Source organism: Theobroma umbraticum, unplaced genomic scaffold, assembly GCF_002168275.2.
Source record: "Theobroma umbraticum cultivar Fairchild unplaced genomic scaffold, ASM216827v3 scaffold_51.0, whole genome shotgun sequence".
Classification (NCBI taxonomy): domain Eukaryota; kingdom Viridiplantae; phylum Streptophyta; class Magnoliopsida; order Malvales; family Malvaceae; genus Theobroma; species Theobroma umbraticum.
In genome coordinates this window covers 4,741,718-4,759,475 of record NW_018397260.1, presented here as the reverse complement: position 1 = coordinate 4,759,475, position 17,758 = coordinate 4,741,718, and the positions used below count along the sequence as shown (strand labels likewise).

Here is a 17,758-nt window from a genome sequence, read left to right as displayed (position 1 = left end):
AGATTAAGGCAATCTGTGAATGCAATATGTTCAGGTACCTTCCTTTGCTAGCTAGCTACTTCTACTAACTCCAGCTCTATTTGCCATTTGAGCTTTCATCACCATTTTCGTCTTGTTCCCCTTCCATTGCCTAATCCTTAACACTTTTTTATATATTGGGTATGCAAATGTTAGAAGTAGGACCATGCTTTCAACTTTAACCCACGTACCTTACGGTTAGCCAAAATAGAAATAATTAACGTCCTTTTTCTTTCCCTTATTTGATGATAAAGTGGATGTATCTTCAACTTAAAATGTTAAGTTAGAATCTATTTTTCTCGAAATTAATATCTTATAAAAAAAAGTTATAAGAATTTAAATTATATCAGTAGTCTTAAAGAATTAAAAAATTTAATAAAAACACTTTAGAGAGTGTTTATGAACATTGACTAAAGTGGTATTTATAAAAAAAAATTATAAACTAATAAATTATTTTTAATTTAATACTAAAAGTATTTTCTAAAAATAATATTTTAATTAACTTTAACAAATATCTATAAGCACTGTTTATCCAAAACTGTAATTAAAAATAAAAAATATTATTATTGAGTGTATAACGATATTTCTTAATTTTAGTGTAAATTGATAGCCCTTTTTCTCCCTTTAAAAATAGAACTCTCCATCTCATGTAAGGCAAACAAAGGTAGTAGTACTAAGCAAGTCCAACTTTCACGTGCCTTCCACATGCGGGAATACATGGTGTGTTGGCTGAGCTGCAAACATCTACATCTGACTACCTTTTTTATCTTTCCTCCTCTCCACAGATCATCCCCACGTGTACGGTTCTCCTCCTCTCTAGCCTCTGCAAATATGATCGGCTCAGTACACGTGGGATAATTTTTTTAATTGATCAGATTCAGCTGCATGTCGACGGTGGTAGATACTCAAACATTTCTCTGGCGGCACCAACTCAGCGTGTTCAGTGAGATGTTGGGCAGGTAACCGCCATATCGAAAGTAGAGAGAAATGAATTAAAAAGAAATAAATGTGGATCCCACCCACCCTGGGCCAAAAAGGAGATTAATTAAATAATGATAATTTTTTACTCTTGATTTTGGACAGTAAATATTGAGAAATACTTTCTTTTTGAAAAAAAAAAATATCAAGATAAATAATGAGTGAAACTTCAAGTTCAAACTATTTACGTCAAGACATACGATTTTATTAAATGAGTCAATATTTTGTTAATAAATTTACAAATATTTAATTTTTAATTACATGTCCTTTATATAAATCTTTTTTAAGTAAAACATAAATACGAGACAAATGACAAATTGGGTGTTTTAGTGCTGATTAATCGGTGTTTAATAGGCTTTTTTCAGATTTTGAAACTTTTAAATTTAAGGTTCATTTTATTTGTTTAATTAATTGTTTTATTCAATGAATTTGATATATGATATATGTATATAAATGTAATTGTAATTAAAATATTTATTTGTAACTGTAAGCTAGTAAAGTAAACCCTTAACCTACCACATGTTACACGTTGCATTATTCCTAGTGGTCTCTTTGACTCAATTTTAATGTTGATCCAAATTAAAGAAGCATCAGCTATAAAATCTATGTGTTTCGCATGTATTAAAAACAACCTGAGATGATGCAAGGAAATGGAACAGAGATTTAGAATCTTGACCACCAATTTATTCTATTATTAAATTGAATTCGAGTTTCACTACTTTTTATTTATTTCTTTTTTTCTTCCGGGGAAAACGCAACACTTTAAAGATCATTTAAAAAGTTAAAGAAATTTGAATTTTATCAGCTCGAAAAATTTAGAATAAAAACGAATGAAAAATATCTTTTTTTTTAATATGTTATCATTGAGAGTATCATATCGTTTTAAATTATTATTATTATTTTTATCAAAATTAAATTAAAAAAAAGGAGTCCTAAAACCACAAAAATAAAAGTAAATAAGATTATCGTAGGGATGTAAAACTATGGCTGGAGCTTGAAATCGGCAAACCCCCATGGACCTCAAGTCAAGGAAACGAAAGAGGGTCGGCACATGATGTACAATCAGTAGGTTGTGGAGTTGGCATAATTGGATTGGTGATTTGGTGGTTCCTTGAGAAGGCGGGTTGGGGTTGGGGCTCGGGTTGGGACCTAAGAATAATTGTGAGGAGTAGGCAGCTTTCTTGAATTTACAGCATGCTTACCAGTCCCCAAGAAACCAAAATAATGGTCCTGTTCACGCGTGTGAAGGAACTTATGTAAACCCACAAAGCAAGCTTCAAAGGTGAGACGAGGGAGTAACCCACTTCTATTTTGTCCTCTTGTGTTCTTTAGTGACAGTCTTTGAAAGACTAAGTAAGCACCAAACTTGGAGTTTATTATTATAATAATAAATGATAGGGGAACCTTGCAAAAAGTACGACACTTTGTTCGTGTTTGACAAACTCTACCCATCCCCCACCAATGAGGACTAGACAAACTCAACCCGTCCCCTTAAAAACGTCTTCAAAAGCCTTCTCCTCCTCTGTTCATCTCCTTCTCTCATTTCAATCTTCTTTTCTTTCCTTGGTGGCATCCATTTTCTTTCCTACTTTCTTACGGGAAGACTAGAAGCTGGCATATATGGGAAATGGGTACAATCAACATCTTCACCATCACAACATGCATCTGCATCCCAAGGGAACTTTCTTGCCAATGTTGTGTTCAAAACCATCCATTAAAGACGTGGCTCTCCCCAAATGGCAAGACCGGTCTGCCTCTTTCTCTGATGACCCTTTGTCTCCGAAGATCAGTTGCATGGGACAAGTCAAGAGGAACAACAGGATCGTTGGGTTCCCTGCTTCTCACAAACTCACCATCACCACCAAGAATAGCTCCAATAACAGTATCAAGTACCTCAAGCTCAAGAAGCTGTTTTCTGGCAAGAATTTAACTGGTAGCCCTGCCACCACCACAAATACTACCACCACCAGTTGCAGAAGAAAAGAGGTGTTACTGAATGGTACAAGCCGGCCCAAGAATGATGATGGAAAAGAGAATTCTGCTTCAATCAACATCGAAAACATGGATCCCCCTTTGCCTGTGATCAAGAGAGTGCCAAAACAAGGTGATAAAGAAGATGGAGATACCCTTTGGCAGAGGAGATCACGTGGGGTTGCATTGAAAAGCTTACAGCTTCAACAGGTACAACTGAACAGACATCAAGAACCAACCACAGTCTGATACGAGCCAGAAAAAATACACTACAAGATCAGATAATGGAATAGGTAATGTATATGATTTGTGTTTAAAAGTTCCAATTTTGATGATTGTTGTTTCATTTATGTATTTCAAGAGAGGCATCAAATTATGGTGATGCTAATCGCAGATGTATATGAATTTTTATTCATCAATGTTCAAAGATTTAGGCTTTAATCTCCCAAAATTATTGATAGACCCCACCACTGTATTTTCTTGCCGGTTGTTATGTGAATGCCAAAATCAACAGAGTATCCATTGGGGCTTGTCAGATCAAGTTTCTGTTCCAGATAATTTTGTCACACGAATCATTTCTGATAGCATGATGGTGCTCAAAGTGAATAAGGGGCGGGGAAAAGGGTGAATGATGAATTCTAAAAGCGCGAGGCTTTGACCAGTGCAAAACATTTGGATAACACTGATGGGGAGGACCGAACAATGTGGAATGGATTTGTGAATGATACAGAATAGTCAAGAGTGATGTACGTACCAACCCAACCATACACTGCCAGACAAAAAGCATACATTTTTCTATGGTGAAAAACATTTACTAAGAAGGACAGGCATGGGCAGTTTCTGGCAATTTCCACATCTGTGATAAGTTCCCGAGCCATTACTTAACAAAAGAATAGATAAAATGTTCAGATATGAAATGAATTGTGAAAGTGAAAGAGGTGATTTAACTGTGATCTTTCTGGGGAGAGTTGTATCTTTTTTCTTATTAATATTTTTTTCATTCTATAACCATCTCTTTTCACTTTTTAAGAAAATCATACACACTGAGAAGGGGCTTTCATGTGCAGTCAGCTTTTGGGGCAAGACCAGTGTGGATGAAGTCTTGGCCTGTTTATTGTCTGCAGACTGCTAAATCATAAATGGCAGAGAAAGGACATATAGCCAATAACTGCTGCATTTATGTTTGTCCCAACGAATCCCCCCTCCTGCAGGCAATCAAGGGGAGTCTGTCACAAAAATTGCTCGAAAAGTTAACAGTGCTTTGCACGTTCCGAGAAGTCAATGCCGTGATCCTGGTGTGAAAATTGGAATTAAGCCACACCTGTCACCAATTGACTGTTAAAACTAATGGCTAATTGGCCATTCTGGTTTCACTGCTAGGGCCGACACACAAATCTGTGATCACCAGTCACTTAAATAGTGTGGACTCCGATGCCACGTCTACAGTCCAGAGTCCGGACTGGTTTGCTAGGATTAGGATGCCTAACATCAAACTGGGTCTTTGATTATGACCAATAGTTAATAAAGCTTTGCTTAAACCCAACGAGATATCTAGTAGACAAACAAGATATATTACTATGTAATGTTACCAGATACAAAGGATTATTCCTTTTTTTATTCTTTTCTTTTCAATTCAGCAAAAAGAAACTACTTTCTTTCACATCCATTGACAAATTGAGAGACAAACATAACCAAAGGGACAAGACAGCAGAGATCGATAAAAGGACATATTTACATACATACGATAATTCAAGATTTGAAACCCAATCTCAAACCAAATAAGGGTACACAAAAGTCTTAAGATTGTGAATAATTCTCCAAGATGTTTCCAACTTCACCACTACCTTTTAATAATATGTACATAATAAGGTAGGACGTAAGAAAATTTCAACTTCGGACATGCTTCTTTAGGGGTAAACCTGCGCTTTCTTTAACCTCCAAACCAAACGCTTAGACATTCCATATGCGTCCACTCCACAGTACGGCTCCCAACAGAGCCTGTAGTAGCTCAAGGAAAGACATGCCTTCTCTTGCTTGAGATGGTTTGATACTTTAGATTCAGAAGGCCACACGAATTAAAGATGGACACCAATAAAAATTGTTGAAAAAAAGGGATAGTCCCTGATGTTCTAACCAATGGTTGCTTGCACGCCAAAGTGCCAATAATAGTTTTACCTTTGGCTATAGCTTTTCTTCTATGCAAGACTTGGAAGTTTCATGGCCCCACCCCCACCTCCACCACCCAAAACATTAAAAGCAATAATGGAAAAATATTAATAAAGGGAAGAAAGAAACCATATGGGATAAAGATCCAAGCAGTAACAGCAAGAAACATCCATAGCGGAAAAACTTTCCAGTGAGATAGAAAAAGTATAGCTTGGTAGATGAGTTTGACACGAGCCCAAGTTAAAAGGGTGAGATGCGACTCAAATGCAGGTGGAGAAACATAACAGGAAAAGAGTCATTACATTGTATCTCTTTGTATAACACGTATACAAGTTAGCTTGTCATCGCATGTGATGGCAAGGCAATAAAGCACGTCATGGTAGCAGGACGAGCAAGTTACTAATTTCTAACCTCTATTTTATACAAACATGAGAAGTTACAAATTCCTAGTAAACAGCAACTAGTTAGACAAACTCGTTAGTAGCATTTAGCATCAATTCTGTTCTTTGTATGGTGTCCAGATCAATTTGCTAACATCAACCTCAAGACCACCACGGCCAGCAGCTTTTAGATGACGATCCAATACCTTGGGATCTGCACAGATAACGTGCTGCCCTTTCCTGTACTGAATCAGTTCTAGACTCTGAAGAGTGGTCAATATATCCTCTGCCTTTATAGCTGTCATGTCACTCAGCTCCTGGAGAAAATAGATTCATGTAGAAAATAGTCATAACTAACAACTCAATGACCAGCAATGCAATGACTTCATATCACATGCATGAACCAAAATTTTCAAAGAAACTGCATAACAGAGACAGTTATTCAGCTAAATCCAACACAAGGGCACCTCAAACCTATCATTTCAGGCATGTCTCTTTTACCTCATTTTCATTTTCTCTAATTTCCATATGGAAGATATACTACAGTACAAGTGATATTTTAGGATGCTCATTTTTAAATTAAAGGTTAGAGCCCCACCCATGATCACCATTCTGAAGTGAAAGCAAGCCTGTTCACAAGCTGCTCAGGCTTAACTAGAACATACTCAGATTCTGTAGACTGCAGAATCAAAGCACAAACTCAAGTGGCTTGAGTAGTCGAGCAAACCAAGTTTGAGAAGTGCTAATTCTTTTATATTCCATTATTTAATATGTAGCTATACAAAAAAAGCAAGTCTTTCAAGTCAAACTTGATTTTAATTTGATCATGAACTCAAGTGTTTTATAATGTTGGCTTGACTCAACTTGACCACCTCCCCAGCAAGAACATACATTCTCATAACAACAAAGCACCACGAATTGCATAAATTTACTGCACCACTAGATATTTTATATAGCTCCAGACAGCAATACCTTGATGGAGATATTTCCTTTATGCTTTTTCAAGATGTCTAAAAGAACCCTCGTCCAGTACCCTCTGTAGCTCAACAGCCCTAGGTCGGACAGTGGTCTTTCAGGTGTGCCAACTTTACCTTCTTTCTTTGAAAGTTCATATGCTGGTCCAGAACAGAGACAATATAAGCAACAAAGTTTAATTAGTAAATAACCAACAGGATGAAATGCACGGTAGCACCAATTAAACATAGAAGCATTTGTTTTTGAGATATACTATGCTACTAGAGCGTAGCTATGTATTAAGAAGACAGAAACCTAGGAGGGAGGTTGTGAGGGTCACTGATACTAACAGGCCATATTACTTGATGTACTCCACAGCAATATTGGATATAAACATGCAGCTACTCTTGATTCTAGTTAACTTGAGAACAATTTCAGAGAACCAAATTGGTGTTATATTGAGAGTCTAACTTAGCAGGAGAAGGTTACATTCTCATTTAGATTTAATGCTCAAATTCACTAAACATCATCATTTTCTGCTCACTCTCTCTCTCTCACACATACACACGCAGAGCTCACATATTCTGATCCATTCATATTCAATAAGCCAGAGAAAATAAATAAGTAAATAAAATAGCAGGCAGGGAACTTACAGAAGGCAATTAAAAACTTTCCATAGCCTTTCCTTTGATAAGGAGGAAGGGTGAGGATACATGCCAAATTATAGGATTCCTCAGAATGCTTTTCCTGCATGATCAGAGACAAAATGCTTACTAAGATGTTTGTGTCGAGGAGCACTGTCTCAAACACAGGGAAGGTAGCAATGACAAGGCAAAAAAGAAAGATTAGCAACACTTTAAGCACTAGTCCTAACATATCAAAACTACACAAACTTCTACCAGACATGCCAGGAGTTGAATAAGCAACTGAAAGTCCCAAAATACACAGAGATAAACAACAAATTCTACTACTTGTGAGCCTCTAATTTGAGCAAACAAAGTCAAAAGCAATGCCTCATGCACCCCATGCCACTATAACTAGTAAATCGCACTTACAAAGCATTAAAACTGCCCCAAACATATAGAGATTCATTATAATACCATGCTGCATCAAATCATAAGCAACAAAATTGCACTACAAGTTACCTTGGAAAAATATCCAACCATATGGCAACCTCGATCATCGCATTCACACAAAACATAAAACAGAAACAGGTCAACATCATAATAAAGGGTCTTGTGGTCAAGGAATAACTTCGCCAAGTAACAAAGATTCTGCCCATAAACTTTGTTTTTTTTGCCATCAACCTGTTTCAAAACATTTGATAGAAGGAACAAGAACGTCAACAAAGATTAAAGATCAGTAGCATTCTACGAATTTTGCCATGTAACAGAAAAATACAACATGCGAGCCAGGATAAAAGCAAAAAAATGGTAACACGCATTTCTACACTTGTAAGCCAAATAGAAAGATATCTAGTATGTTTCCCACACTTCGTTGCGGTTTCAGTCAACTACTTTTTTTGATAAAATATATATTACTTTTTCTTCAAACGTGTATATCACCATTAATATTATTATTTTTGGGTGAGATCTAATTAACATAATAAATCAGTGGGAAAGCATAAGGAAATTATACCTCACAAAATTCTCCTCCTTATTTCTCTGTTGTATTAGGTTTGGGTTTGTTCTTTAATTCTTCTGAAGTTGGAGTTGGGCCTAAGTATTTCAACATAATTAGAAACCCTAATCTTCATTTTCTCCCTTCCTCTTTCTCTCCAGCCAACAGTGGCATTTTTCTTTTTCTTTTTTTTTTTTGCTCCGCTTCCTATTTTTCTTCTCTTTCCTTCTTCTTTTCTTTTCTTCTTCTTCAGCTTTTTCTTCCTTGCCCGCATACCCAACACCAGCCAGAAGGGGGCCAACTCCAAGTTGGAAGTTGAAGCCAGGTTGGCCCCAGCTGCTGCCGAATTGCGCATGGGGTCTAAGATTGATCTCTTTCTTCTTTTGGAAAGGGGAGATGTGGCCCTCCCAGCACCAATCCAACACCGGGAAGGCTATTCCAGCCCTTCACCAGCCGGATCTGCGGTTGGGGGTCCAATTCGCCCCTCCACCCCCTTTCTCCTCCTTCCTTGACGGTTTCTCTCACATCTCTTCTCTCTCCGCTCTTTCCAAAATACCCTCAAAGCCATAAACAATGTAATACCCCAAGGAAATCTAAAAAATCCTACGGCCCAGGTTCAGCACAGGCTTTGCCTATAGCTGACTTTCATATATAGGATAGATTAGGTCAAAGCACACAACTTATTTTTAAAATATCCTTTAAGATAATCCATGATTATATGCTTCATTAATTATTGACACGTAAAATTGAACTTATAAAAGTTACAATTTTATGAATGAACAATGAGATAGAGTTGGAGAAAACCAGAATCACATAGTTTTACTTAATTAGCACCAAGAAAGACACCCTTGCTTCCTCTTTTTTGAGTATAGGGAAAAAAAGTAACAGCAGTGAAAGGCTAAAAGCTATGCCACAACATACCTCAAACATTGACAGCGTACCACTTCGATATATCTCATCCCCAGGGGGATGCTTCAGATCGCACTTTCTCTACAGTGTTGTAAATTATAACAAAAAGTTAATATTACTTCCATCCATTTGTGTAACGCAGGTGCACATAGATAGACATGTTTAGAAAAAAAATCAAAAACGATTTTGTCTAGGGAGCAATATCCAAAGTAATTAACTCATTCAACAAATGCAGGCATAAATAAAACTTTCCTGATAAGCAAGTACACTGCCGGCAAATGCAATTTAATATATTACACATCAAGAGAAAAAGATTATTGTTTCCTTAACTTGATCTTAAAACACAATTACAATTGTCAACCATTAAGGCAGCTAAACAACTGGAGGAACAAAAGAATAAACAGTCAGCACCATTAATGCTTTTGCCATTTTCATGCTTTAACAAAATGAAAGAGATTTGAAAATCATCATATGCATGAATCAATCACTTGCAGCTTAGTAAGGAAAATTATACTTTCCGCACTTGTAGTCTGGTGGATATACTAAGTACCTGGTAATTTGGATAGTGAAACTTGACCATAGATTTGCTCAATTATATGAAAATGCAAAATAGCCAGCTTGTCTATGTGCATGAATTCCTTTTATCTTTAATCAATTGGATTAAGAGTGAAAAAGATAGATGAAAATCTAAACCTCGACATAAGGTTCTACGCCTATATAATTAGTATAGTTCTAGAGGGGTGAATATAAAGATGGGTTTGTCATTGCTCAAATTAATCAGAGCATCAACAAGATGTCCAGGGTCCCTTGTGAAACCTAAGGTCATTAAGTGACTTCCATAAAAGAATACAGAAGAAAGAAGATTTGTTAGGGGTCCCTTACTGACTTCCAGCAAAACGTACAAAAGAAAACAATTTGCCCTATGTAGGAAGCAAGCTTTGATTCATGACATATGAAACCAAAGTTACATTTAAAACTTCTTAACCAATCGGGATGGTATGACCACACAAGGTGATTACAAAGCTAGAAAAGAACTAGTACATAGAGGACAATTAAAATCTGACAAGGTATTGCAACCCTGGGTATTGTAGGAAAAGAAAAAAACTATTGCAATATTAAGGCAAAGCTCACCATGTGCCTTTGAAGTTGCTCTTTGCGTTTCATGAAGTTGAGGCAAAACTCACAAAAGTACAACTTCAACGAGTCATTGTATTCTGGTGGAAAGGGGGAGAAGTACCACGTCTCAATTTCATATCTTCCAAGTTCTATGGTCGCTATATTTTTTACCTTTGTGAACTCCTCATGCTCGCGCAAACTAGCAGCATCTAGCTCCTCATGACCCTATAGAACAGAAAAGAACATATTAGAGATAATAGAATTCACAAAGCCAGCGGCATTTACGAAATTCAAATGAGTACCAACTTTTGCACATCACTGAGTGGAAGTTTTACGATTACTTACTACCTCTACATGTGTCTCATCTATCTTTCGTTTTTGATGGCGTGTCATTTTTAAGCTTGTTACCTGAAAACCTCATTGGCAAAGTTCTTCCAATCAATACACCCTCAAAGATAACGAGAGGCAAAAAAGAAATATAAGATTCCACGGAGGGAATGAATGTTTACCTTGTCTTCAACCTTTTCATCAACAACAGTCTCAACTGAATCAAGATCAAGCTGTTCAAGCTTCACCCACTCATCAAGTCTCCTATTAACTATCAATTCCATATTATTATAACAAAAAAATATCAATTTTCAACATTTCTAACATAATAATTCTAAAATTTTATTGGAATCATAAAACCCAAAAAAAGAAATTTAAAGAAAAAACCTAAACGAGACTAAAGATCTTACACTCGGTGTAATGAACATAATATTCGTAATCATTGGGTCCACCGTAATGCACCTTACGACGTTCGATGACTTTGACGGGATGATACTTGCCATCCCTCCACCGGCACATCACGCGAGTACCCACCTCTAGAGGTAGCATACCCACCCTCCTCTTTTTCGTTGCCTCCGACTCCAGCGTCATCTCGGCTGGCGCGCCGTTTGAAGAAGCCAAAGGCTTCTGTTCGCCGTCGGCCGCCGCCGCGGCTGTGTGAGACTGAGTTGTACCGTTCTCTGTAATCGTCGGTGTGTCCATGGAACCCATTTCGGTGGCTTCGGTTCGAGAGGCTTCAGACTTCGAGTGGGCTCAAGATTGTGGCCGTGAGGATACTAAAAGGTGGAAGAAGATTATTTTTGGACCTTGGCCCATGGGCTTCCTTTGATTTGATTCCATACGTTACGTAGACGACTGAGATGAGAGAGATGAATGATAACTGTTTTCTAATTTTTATTGCACTCCCCTTGTCTTTGTCTCAAACTAAACTGTTAGTAATTTAAATTTTAAGTAAAATACCTTTTATCTTAATTTTCAGTCATAATTTTGACGAATTTATTAATTTTTAAAATAAATAATTTATTTTAAAATAATATTTATTGTTAAATATATAAATTTAACCGTTTATATATTATTAAAATATTCATCAAATTGATGACGTGATAATGTTGAAAAAATAATTTTATTTTTTATTAATTTTAAAAATTAATGTATTATATAAGTTATAATTTTTAATTTTTAATTTTTTCTATTAAAAAAAAAAACCCTATCCCCCCGAAGCACCAGATCCAACTCTGGCTAGATCTCCCTCCCTCGAGCTCCCAGCCCCTTATCCCCGACGCGCCCCAAGGGCGAGTGCGTCTCTCATGAGGAGAGCAAGATTCGCACATCGACTCCTCTAAGGAGCATGAGGGTGGGGGCCACAGGGGTGGTTGACCCAAAGGGCCACCGATTTGCCTGAAAACAAAAGAAAATAGTGAAAAAGAAGTAAAAAGAAAGAAAGGTAATTTTAATATTTTACATTTTACCGTTAATGTCATTCATCCATTTGAAACGTTTTATTTATTTTAAAAATTAATAAATTCACGTAAATTTATAATTAAATATTAAAAAATGAAAATGTTTTATTTTGAAATTTTTATAACTAAATACAATAATAAAAAATAAATTATATTAATTTTAAAGACTTAAAAAGAGTATATATAATTGATGGAGAGGATAAACTGTCAATCTATTGATTTCTACCCAAGAGAGACCAATTGGACAGCATATTCGATTGCCCAAGTAGCTAAAAGAATGATGGATGAGGTGAGAGAATGGAGAGATTTATCAGAATTACTAGTGTTAATCCAGAAAGCTATTGATAATGATAGGAATATGTGTCTAAGACATTAGGGGTAATTCGGATTTATATAAGAGATTGTAATATTCCATGATAGATGAGTACTCTTTTTTTCTTATCATAGGTTTGTCCTATCGGGTTTACTATGATAAGGGTTTTAACGAGGCTCAAATCCATAAGAGGAGAAACAAAAGGGGTGGGATGTTTGTCTTTGTCTAATATTGATTATCACGCTATATATGACAATTGTATAATTAATGAAAAGTATTTTTAATTTAAAAATATATATATATATATATAATTTTAGATTTATATTTGATACATTAGTAATATATAATTTTTATTCACGTTATCAAATGATGTCATTTCACTAAAAAATAAATTTAAAATTTTAAGAAATTTAAAAATAAATATAATTTAAAAAACAAAACAAAAACAAATTTTTTCTCTCTATTTCCATCTCACCCATTCACTTCTTTTCTTATTCTCTTCTCTTGTTATAATTTTAAAATTCTTAATTTTAAATTTTAAAAATAATATTTATTTCAATATTTTTTTAATTTACTATTTTTAAAATATTATAATTGTTTATTTATCACTTTTATTTAACTAATAAAAGAGGTTTTTCGAATACTTTTGACATTTTGACATAATTATGAAATTTCAACCTCGTGATACTTACGTTGTAAAGAAGAAAAATGAATTTTTGTTTAAAATTATTTTTGTTTAAAATTATTTTTTGAGTTTCATCTGTTCATAAATTGAAAGGAAAGTTGTGAATAAATTTTTATTTCGTCCTGTTTAATCTTCACGAAATTTGCACTTTCTGGGTAGTGAAAGAAAGCTAAGTCCTATAGATTTTTTGTGTGCTGCAGGTTGGGTAACTTTTGTGAACCACGTGTTGCATTGATATTCCAAGAAGACAATTATATTTCTTTAGGGCTTTGGGTTGTTTTGCTGGCAACTGTTGCTGAAAAAATAAAAAATTTTATCTCATTATTTATTATTATATTTTGAAAGTAATTTCAAATGGAAGAGTGAAATAAATATTAAAAATTAAATTAAGAAGAAAAGTAGATATTATTGTAAAAATTTAAAATTCTTTTTAGGATTTTGAATACATTGTTGCGGAAGGGAAGAGAGTGAGCAAGAGAAAGTTAGAGAGATAAAAAGATTATTTATTTTTTTAAAATTAGTAATATTTATATTTAAATCTTAAAAAATTTAAATTTATTTTTTAATAAGATGACATCTGATGCCCAGAAAGTGTATAAAATTTTACACTATCAATATATCAAATTATACACTGTGCTGCATCTCTGTCCCAGTTCATTTGCTGCCACTGGTGAGCAATTAATTTTCATACTTAATGGGCTGTCGATATGACACACGGGGCAAGTCTAGCGAAACCAGCCACAATTACCAGCTGACTGATCCGGTGCTGTCAATTCCCATACGTTTAAGATCTGACTCTCTACAACGGACAGGAGATCCGATGAAAACTACGTGCTCCCAGGAATCTGGTCTTGATATAACAGTGCAAGCATACTTAAGAGCAGAATTCAAGGGGATGAATCAAGGACTCATGCTGTTTTTGTCGTGAAATTTCTCTTTCCCCCTTTTCTGCCCTCATAGTTATTGTAATTCTTGTAACGTTATGCAAAAATCTCGTAACAGGGAGGATATTAAAGCATTCAGTAAAGCCAGCATTTGCTGTTCTTCGAAAAAAAAAAAAGGGTTCCTTCCCATCAATCGACTTTAACCTAGTCACAATAAGAGAAGATGAAATCTCAGAGGAGAATTGGATTCAGATGCTTGTATCAATCTTTTTTTGAGCAAGATTTCTTTTGCAGATTAAAATGTTCAAAGAATATGTACATACTAACTATACAGAGCACGCACAGTAGGCAACACCAATTTTTTTTTTTTTGTGTTTAATTCCTCACATTCACATAGTGTTACAATATGCAGATCTCCTGTCCCCAACCGCTACGAATTTTCTAGCCCCCTGACAAAACATGATGCAATAATCCCTCACCCACTGTACAATTACTCTCACAATGAATATACAACAATGATGCCAAAACTTCCCATCCCGAGCCAGAATGTGGCTCCCCTATCATCAAGGTGACACTGGCCCCAATCACATCTCCATCTCGGTATTGATTCTGCCGTTGTACTGCCTTCATAATCCGATAAACATGGCACCTCCGCACAGAAAGCAGCTATTAAGGGCACATATGGCTGCCACCCTCCCTTCACTAGGCAATTGAACACCCGGGTGTTGACTCAGCCTCCTTTTATCCATTATGCTCCAGTTGTCCATCAGAACAAGTATCCTGCCTGATCTGCTTCTCCTTAGGAAGACAATCAACAGGAACATAACAATATCCTTTGGGTAACCGTGAATTCTTCATAGATGCTTCATCTGATGTCATTACCAACTCCTTTTCAAATGTTTCAATAGGCTGAGATTCACAACATGGCAAGCATCAGCCAAGATTCCTTTTTGCTTGTGAGAGAGAATGCAAGTGAAAAAAATGCTGATGCAAAAAATAGAATTCTACCTTTCTTGATTTTGAGTTCCATTCTGCATTATCCAAACCATTACGAGATGCAAGAGAATATCTATGAGGGATTTGCTTCCCGGAAAATGGCACCCTCTCTGTTGGCTTCCGAACAAAAAGGCTCTGCGAAGTGGAGCTGTCATCAGTCCTTTGATCATTGTCCATAGACACAGGAACCTTCACTCGGTGCTTAACTGAAAGAGTACTGTCCACAGTTACATCATCTGACCGCATCGCCTCACTGCATGATTTGTAACCATCGGTATGGCCCTTGAGAGAAGTTGTTGCAGATTCTGAGCTAACATCCGGATGGAAAAAAGGACTATGAACAAGCACTGAACGACTAACATGATCTCTTTTGCAAGCTAGTATTTCGTGTGAGCAAACAACCAACTCCTTCTGCAAACATTCACAATCGCATTCTCACATTTAATCATGAAAAATGGAAAAACTGCCTAACAGAAGCAGCCACATCAGCAAAACAATAGAGTTAAAGTAACCATTAAGAAAAGCTACTACCTTCAATTTTTCACGTTTGATGATTCTTTCACAAAGAAGGCGTAACCTCTCCAGTTCAACCTGTACAAGAAAATCCACAGGAAAAACTCAATGGTTACACAGTTCATAAAATAATCTAAACATTATAAGACCAAATTAGAATATAGCACAAATTCTAAACAAACCCCAAAACGTGGCAGAATGCCCTTACCCGAATTTGTTTCATGTTTTTCAACTCCTCAATTCCATGTTTCTGAGTTTCAGCCTACAGAAATTATTCAACAGATAAACAATACAGTACAAATAACCAACAATAAAACAAGTCACTAATTTTAAAAACAAACATTTAAGTGTTCAAACCTTTGCTCTCTGCTCCACACTGTGCTTTTCACAATATGCCTTGTGCTGCAATTTGCCACCAACAAGCTTCACATTCATATAGAAGCCAGCACTTCTAGCACAGGAAGGATGAAAAGTAGTCTGACAGTGACCATAACTACACTGCAAACAATAAAACTTCAGCTGCTTAGCTACAAAGTCTCTTAATTGCAATAGCTCCTTCTAGTTAAAAACCTAAGTATTAAAACAAAAAAATTTTCAGAAAAAGAAAAGAAAGAAGCAATTATAACCCTCACCTTAATGCACACACCATGCTTGCGACGGCAAATACAGCAAATGTCAACCCCTCTTGAAGCAGTCTCCTGATATTCAATTCCACAAAACAAATTTAAATAAGACCTATTTTTCTTCAAGTAGTAATTCACTAATGACTTGGCTTATCAAAAAAGAGTAATCATCTAATGACTTAACATGCACACATACCATTCCTTCTACAGGATTTACTTGTCCCCTTCTGAATGTTGATTCAAGAACCCACTACAAAGTAATAGGGCAAGAAATCACTTCAATTCATTTCATTGGAAAGAGACAAAACATTAATTAACCAACAGGACAGAATAAATCACCTCAGCACAAAAAGCATGTAGCCACTGACCATCTACAGATTTTCTAAAAGCACCAGTAGTACCACCGCATAAACCACATTCAGCAGCAGGATAAGGTTTCTCCCAAAAATTTAGAGATGCAGCTCCAGAGGATCTAGATGAAAGCAATTCTTCACATAATTCACAGCACCAAGGACCTGTAGATTCTTTAACATTGCGATAGCAATCCAAGTGAACTGCAACCTGTAAGCAGAAGGACTAAATCAAAATTCCATAAAAGTAAGATTTTCCATGAAGGGGAAAAGATCATTGTTTCAGGCTAGAAAACCTTGCAACCAGAACAGACTAAAATAGGATTCAGCACTGTCTCAGAACGCCTGCAGATGTCACATGACCTAGGATGTTCTTTAGAAAAATCTGACACTGATTGAACATTATCAGAGTACTTTTCAGTTGAAATCCTTGGGACAACATTCCTAGAGAGTACATCTTTTGCTCTTGGCTGATAGTTAATGCCAGCCCTCCCACCAGAAGCATTCAACTTCAATACATTCTGCGAAAGGGTTAGACTGACATTAGATCCTTATGTGGAGGCAATAGAAGAATTCATAGAAAAAGGATCCATGAGAATAACCTCTTGGTGACTGGAATCTTCCAAGCCATCTTTCCTTAATGATGAAATCCTTGAAGAAGCAGCTGCAGCAGCAGTTGCAGCAGCCAACACAGCCTGTGCCTCCTTATGTCTTCTCTCTTTCCTGCCTTGCTTCTTTGCTTCTCTTAGATCATAAAGATATCGGTTAACAAGCACAGCATCCCATCTTTGTCCCCTTGCTGCTTCGACCTCCAGCGGTAGACTTTTAGCCACCCTAGAAACTAAATTATCTGCAAGGAAAAAATTGCACAAAAACGCAGGTCATACAGTTATATATCAAAGTGAAACAACACAGACAAGACTCCTAGAGCAGAAAAAGGTAAATACCAGTAAAACAATTTCTTCCAACTGCATTGCCCAGTAATCTATGCTGATAATAAATAATTTCTCCTTCCACTTCATCTTCTGGAGAAAATTTGAGAGTTCCCGATTTCCTTGCCCTAACCAACCGCTCTGAATCATCAGATGAACAACTCTTGTCATTGCACTTTGAATTTTCGCTTTCATGACTACAGCAAACACTGGCATTAGGAGATGCCACCAAGCGAGAGAGATCTCCTTCCCTTGCACCTGCAAAGTGGAACTTGTTAGACCTACCCAAAACAACAAGCAGAAAGAAAGAAGAAACTGCAACATTAAAAAGGACATGAAACTAACCACCAAACTCATTTAATTTGTCCTTTCTGCCTCCAAACTCACCTACTCTGTTCTTATAAAGCATCCCATTATGCATCTGCAGCAATTTCTTGTGTATATAGGGATGAATGTAAAAATTAGAAAATTCTTCAGTTCTTCTGCAACAGAAAATATCTAGTCAAAACAGATGGAAAAACTCCTCTGAACTATAAACAAACACCAACAAAAGGAAAAAAAAA

The 17,758-nt window shown here is 36.1% G+C and overlaps 3 protein-coding genes across 5 annotated transcripts in view; 1 reads left to right on the top strand and 2 right to left on the bottom strand.

Annotated features, from left to right (window-relative positions):
- The first annotated feature begins 2,424 nt into the window (after positions 1 to 2,424).
- LOC110417001 (myotubularin-like protein) lies at positions 2,425 to 4,381 on the top strand. Its single transcript, XM_021429157.2, has 2 exons — positions 2,425 to 3,260; positions 3,482 to 4,381. Exon 1 carries the CDS (start codon positions 2,617 to 2,619, stop codon positions 3,214 to 3,216), a length of 600 nt encoding a protein of 199 aa, XP_021284832.1. The 5' UTR covers positions 2,425 to 2,616; the 3' UTR covers positions 3,217 to 3,260; positions 3,482 to 4,381.
- A 1,033-nt stretch (positions 4,382 to 5,414) lies between these two features.
- Positions 5,415 to 11,199, bottom strand: LOC110417059 (histone acetyltransferase of the MYST family 1). 2 transcript variants are annotated; one of them, XM_021429244.1, is made up of 9 exons: positions 10,850 to 11,199; positions 10,622 to 10,710; positions 10,458 to 10,520; positions 10,128 to 10,337; positions 9,009 to 9,077; positions 7,613 to 7,774; positions 7,121 to 7,214; positions 6,486 to 6,628; positions 5,415 to 5,830 (listed from the first exon to the last, which is right to left on the bottom strand). In XM_021429244.1, the coding sequence occupies exons 1-9, from the start codon at positions 11,148 to 11,150 to the stop codon at positions 5,627 to 5,629; spliced, it is 1,335 nt and encodes a 444-aa protein (XP_021284919.1). In that variant the 5' UTR covers positions 11,151 to 11,199; the 3' UTR covers positions 5,415 to 5,626. The 2 variants fall into 2 exon arrangements, with proteins under 2 accessions (XP_021284919.1, XP_021284920.1); XM_021429245.1 differs by having other exon boundaries at positions 10,461 to 10,520.
- A 2,823-nt stretch (positions 11,200 to 14,022) lies between these two features.
- Positions 14,023 to 17,758, bottom strand: part of LOC110416218 (PHD finger family protein) — a 12,421-nt gene continuing 8,685 nt past the window's right edge. The window contains exons 8-19 of one of the 2 annotated variants that reach the window (XM_021428123.2): positions 17,541 to 17,677; positions 17,211 to 17,453; positions 16,866 to 17,113; positions 16,560 to 16,784; positions 16,253 to 16,474; positions 16,110 to 16,163; positions 15,923 to 15,988; positions 15,648 to 15,788; positions 15,499 to 15,552; positions 15,309 to 15,368; positions 14,790 to 15,188; positions 14,023 to 14,690 (exon numbers count right to left, since the gene is read on the bottom strand). In XM_021428123.2, coding sequence (XP_021283798.1) covers positions 14,523 to 14,690; positions 14,790 to 15,188; positions 15,309 to 15,368; positions 15,499 to 15,552; positions 15,648 to 15,788; positions 15,923 to 15,988; positions 16,110 to 16,163; positions 16,253 to 16,474; positions 16,560 to 16,784; positions 16,866 to 17,113; positions 17,211 to 17,453; positions 17,541 to 17,677 — 2,017 coding nt within the window. In that variant the 3' untranslated portion in view covers positions 14,023 to 14,522. The remainder of the gene's footprint in view (positions 14,691 to 14,789; positions 15,189 to 15,308; positions 15,369 to 15,498; positions 15,553 to 15,647; positions 15,789 to 15,922; positions 15,989 to 16,109; positions 16,164 to 16,252; positions 16,475 to 16,559; positions 16,785 to 16,865; positions 17,114 to 17,210; positions 17,454 to 17,540; positions 17,678 to 17,758) is intronic. The other variant, XM_021428125.2, reaches the window with a different exon arrangement.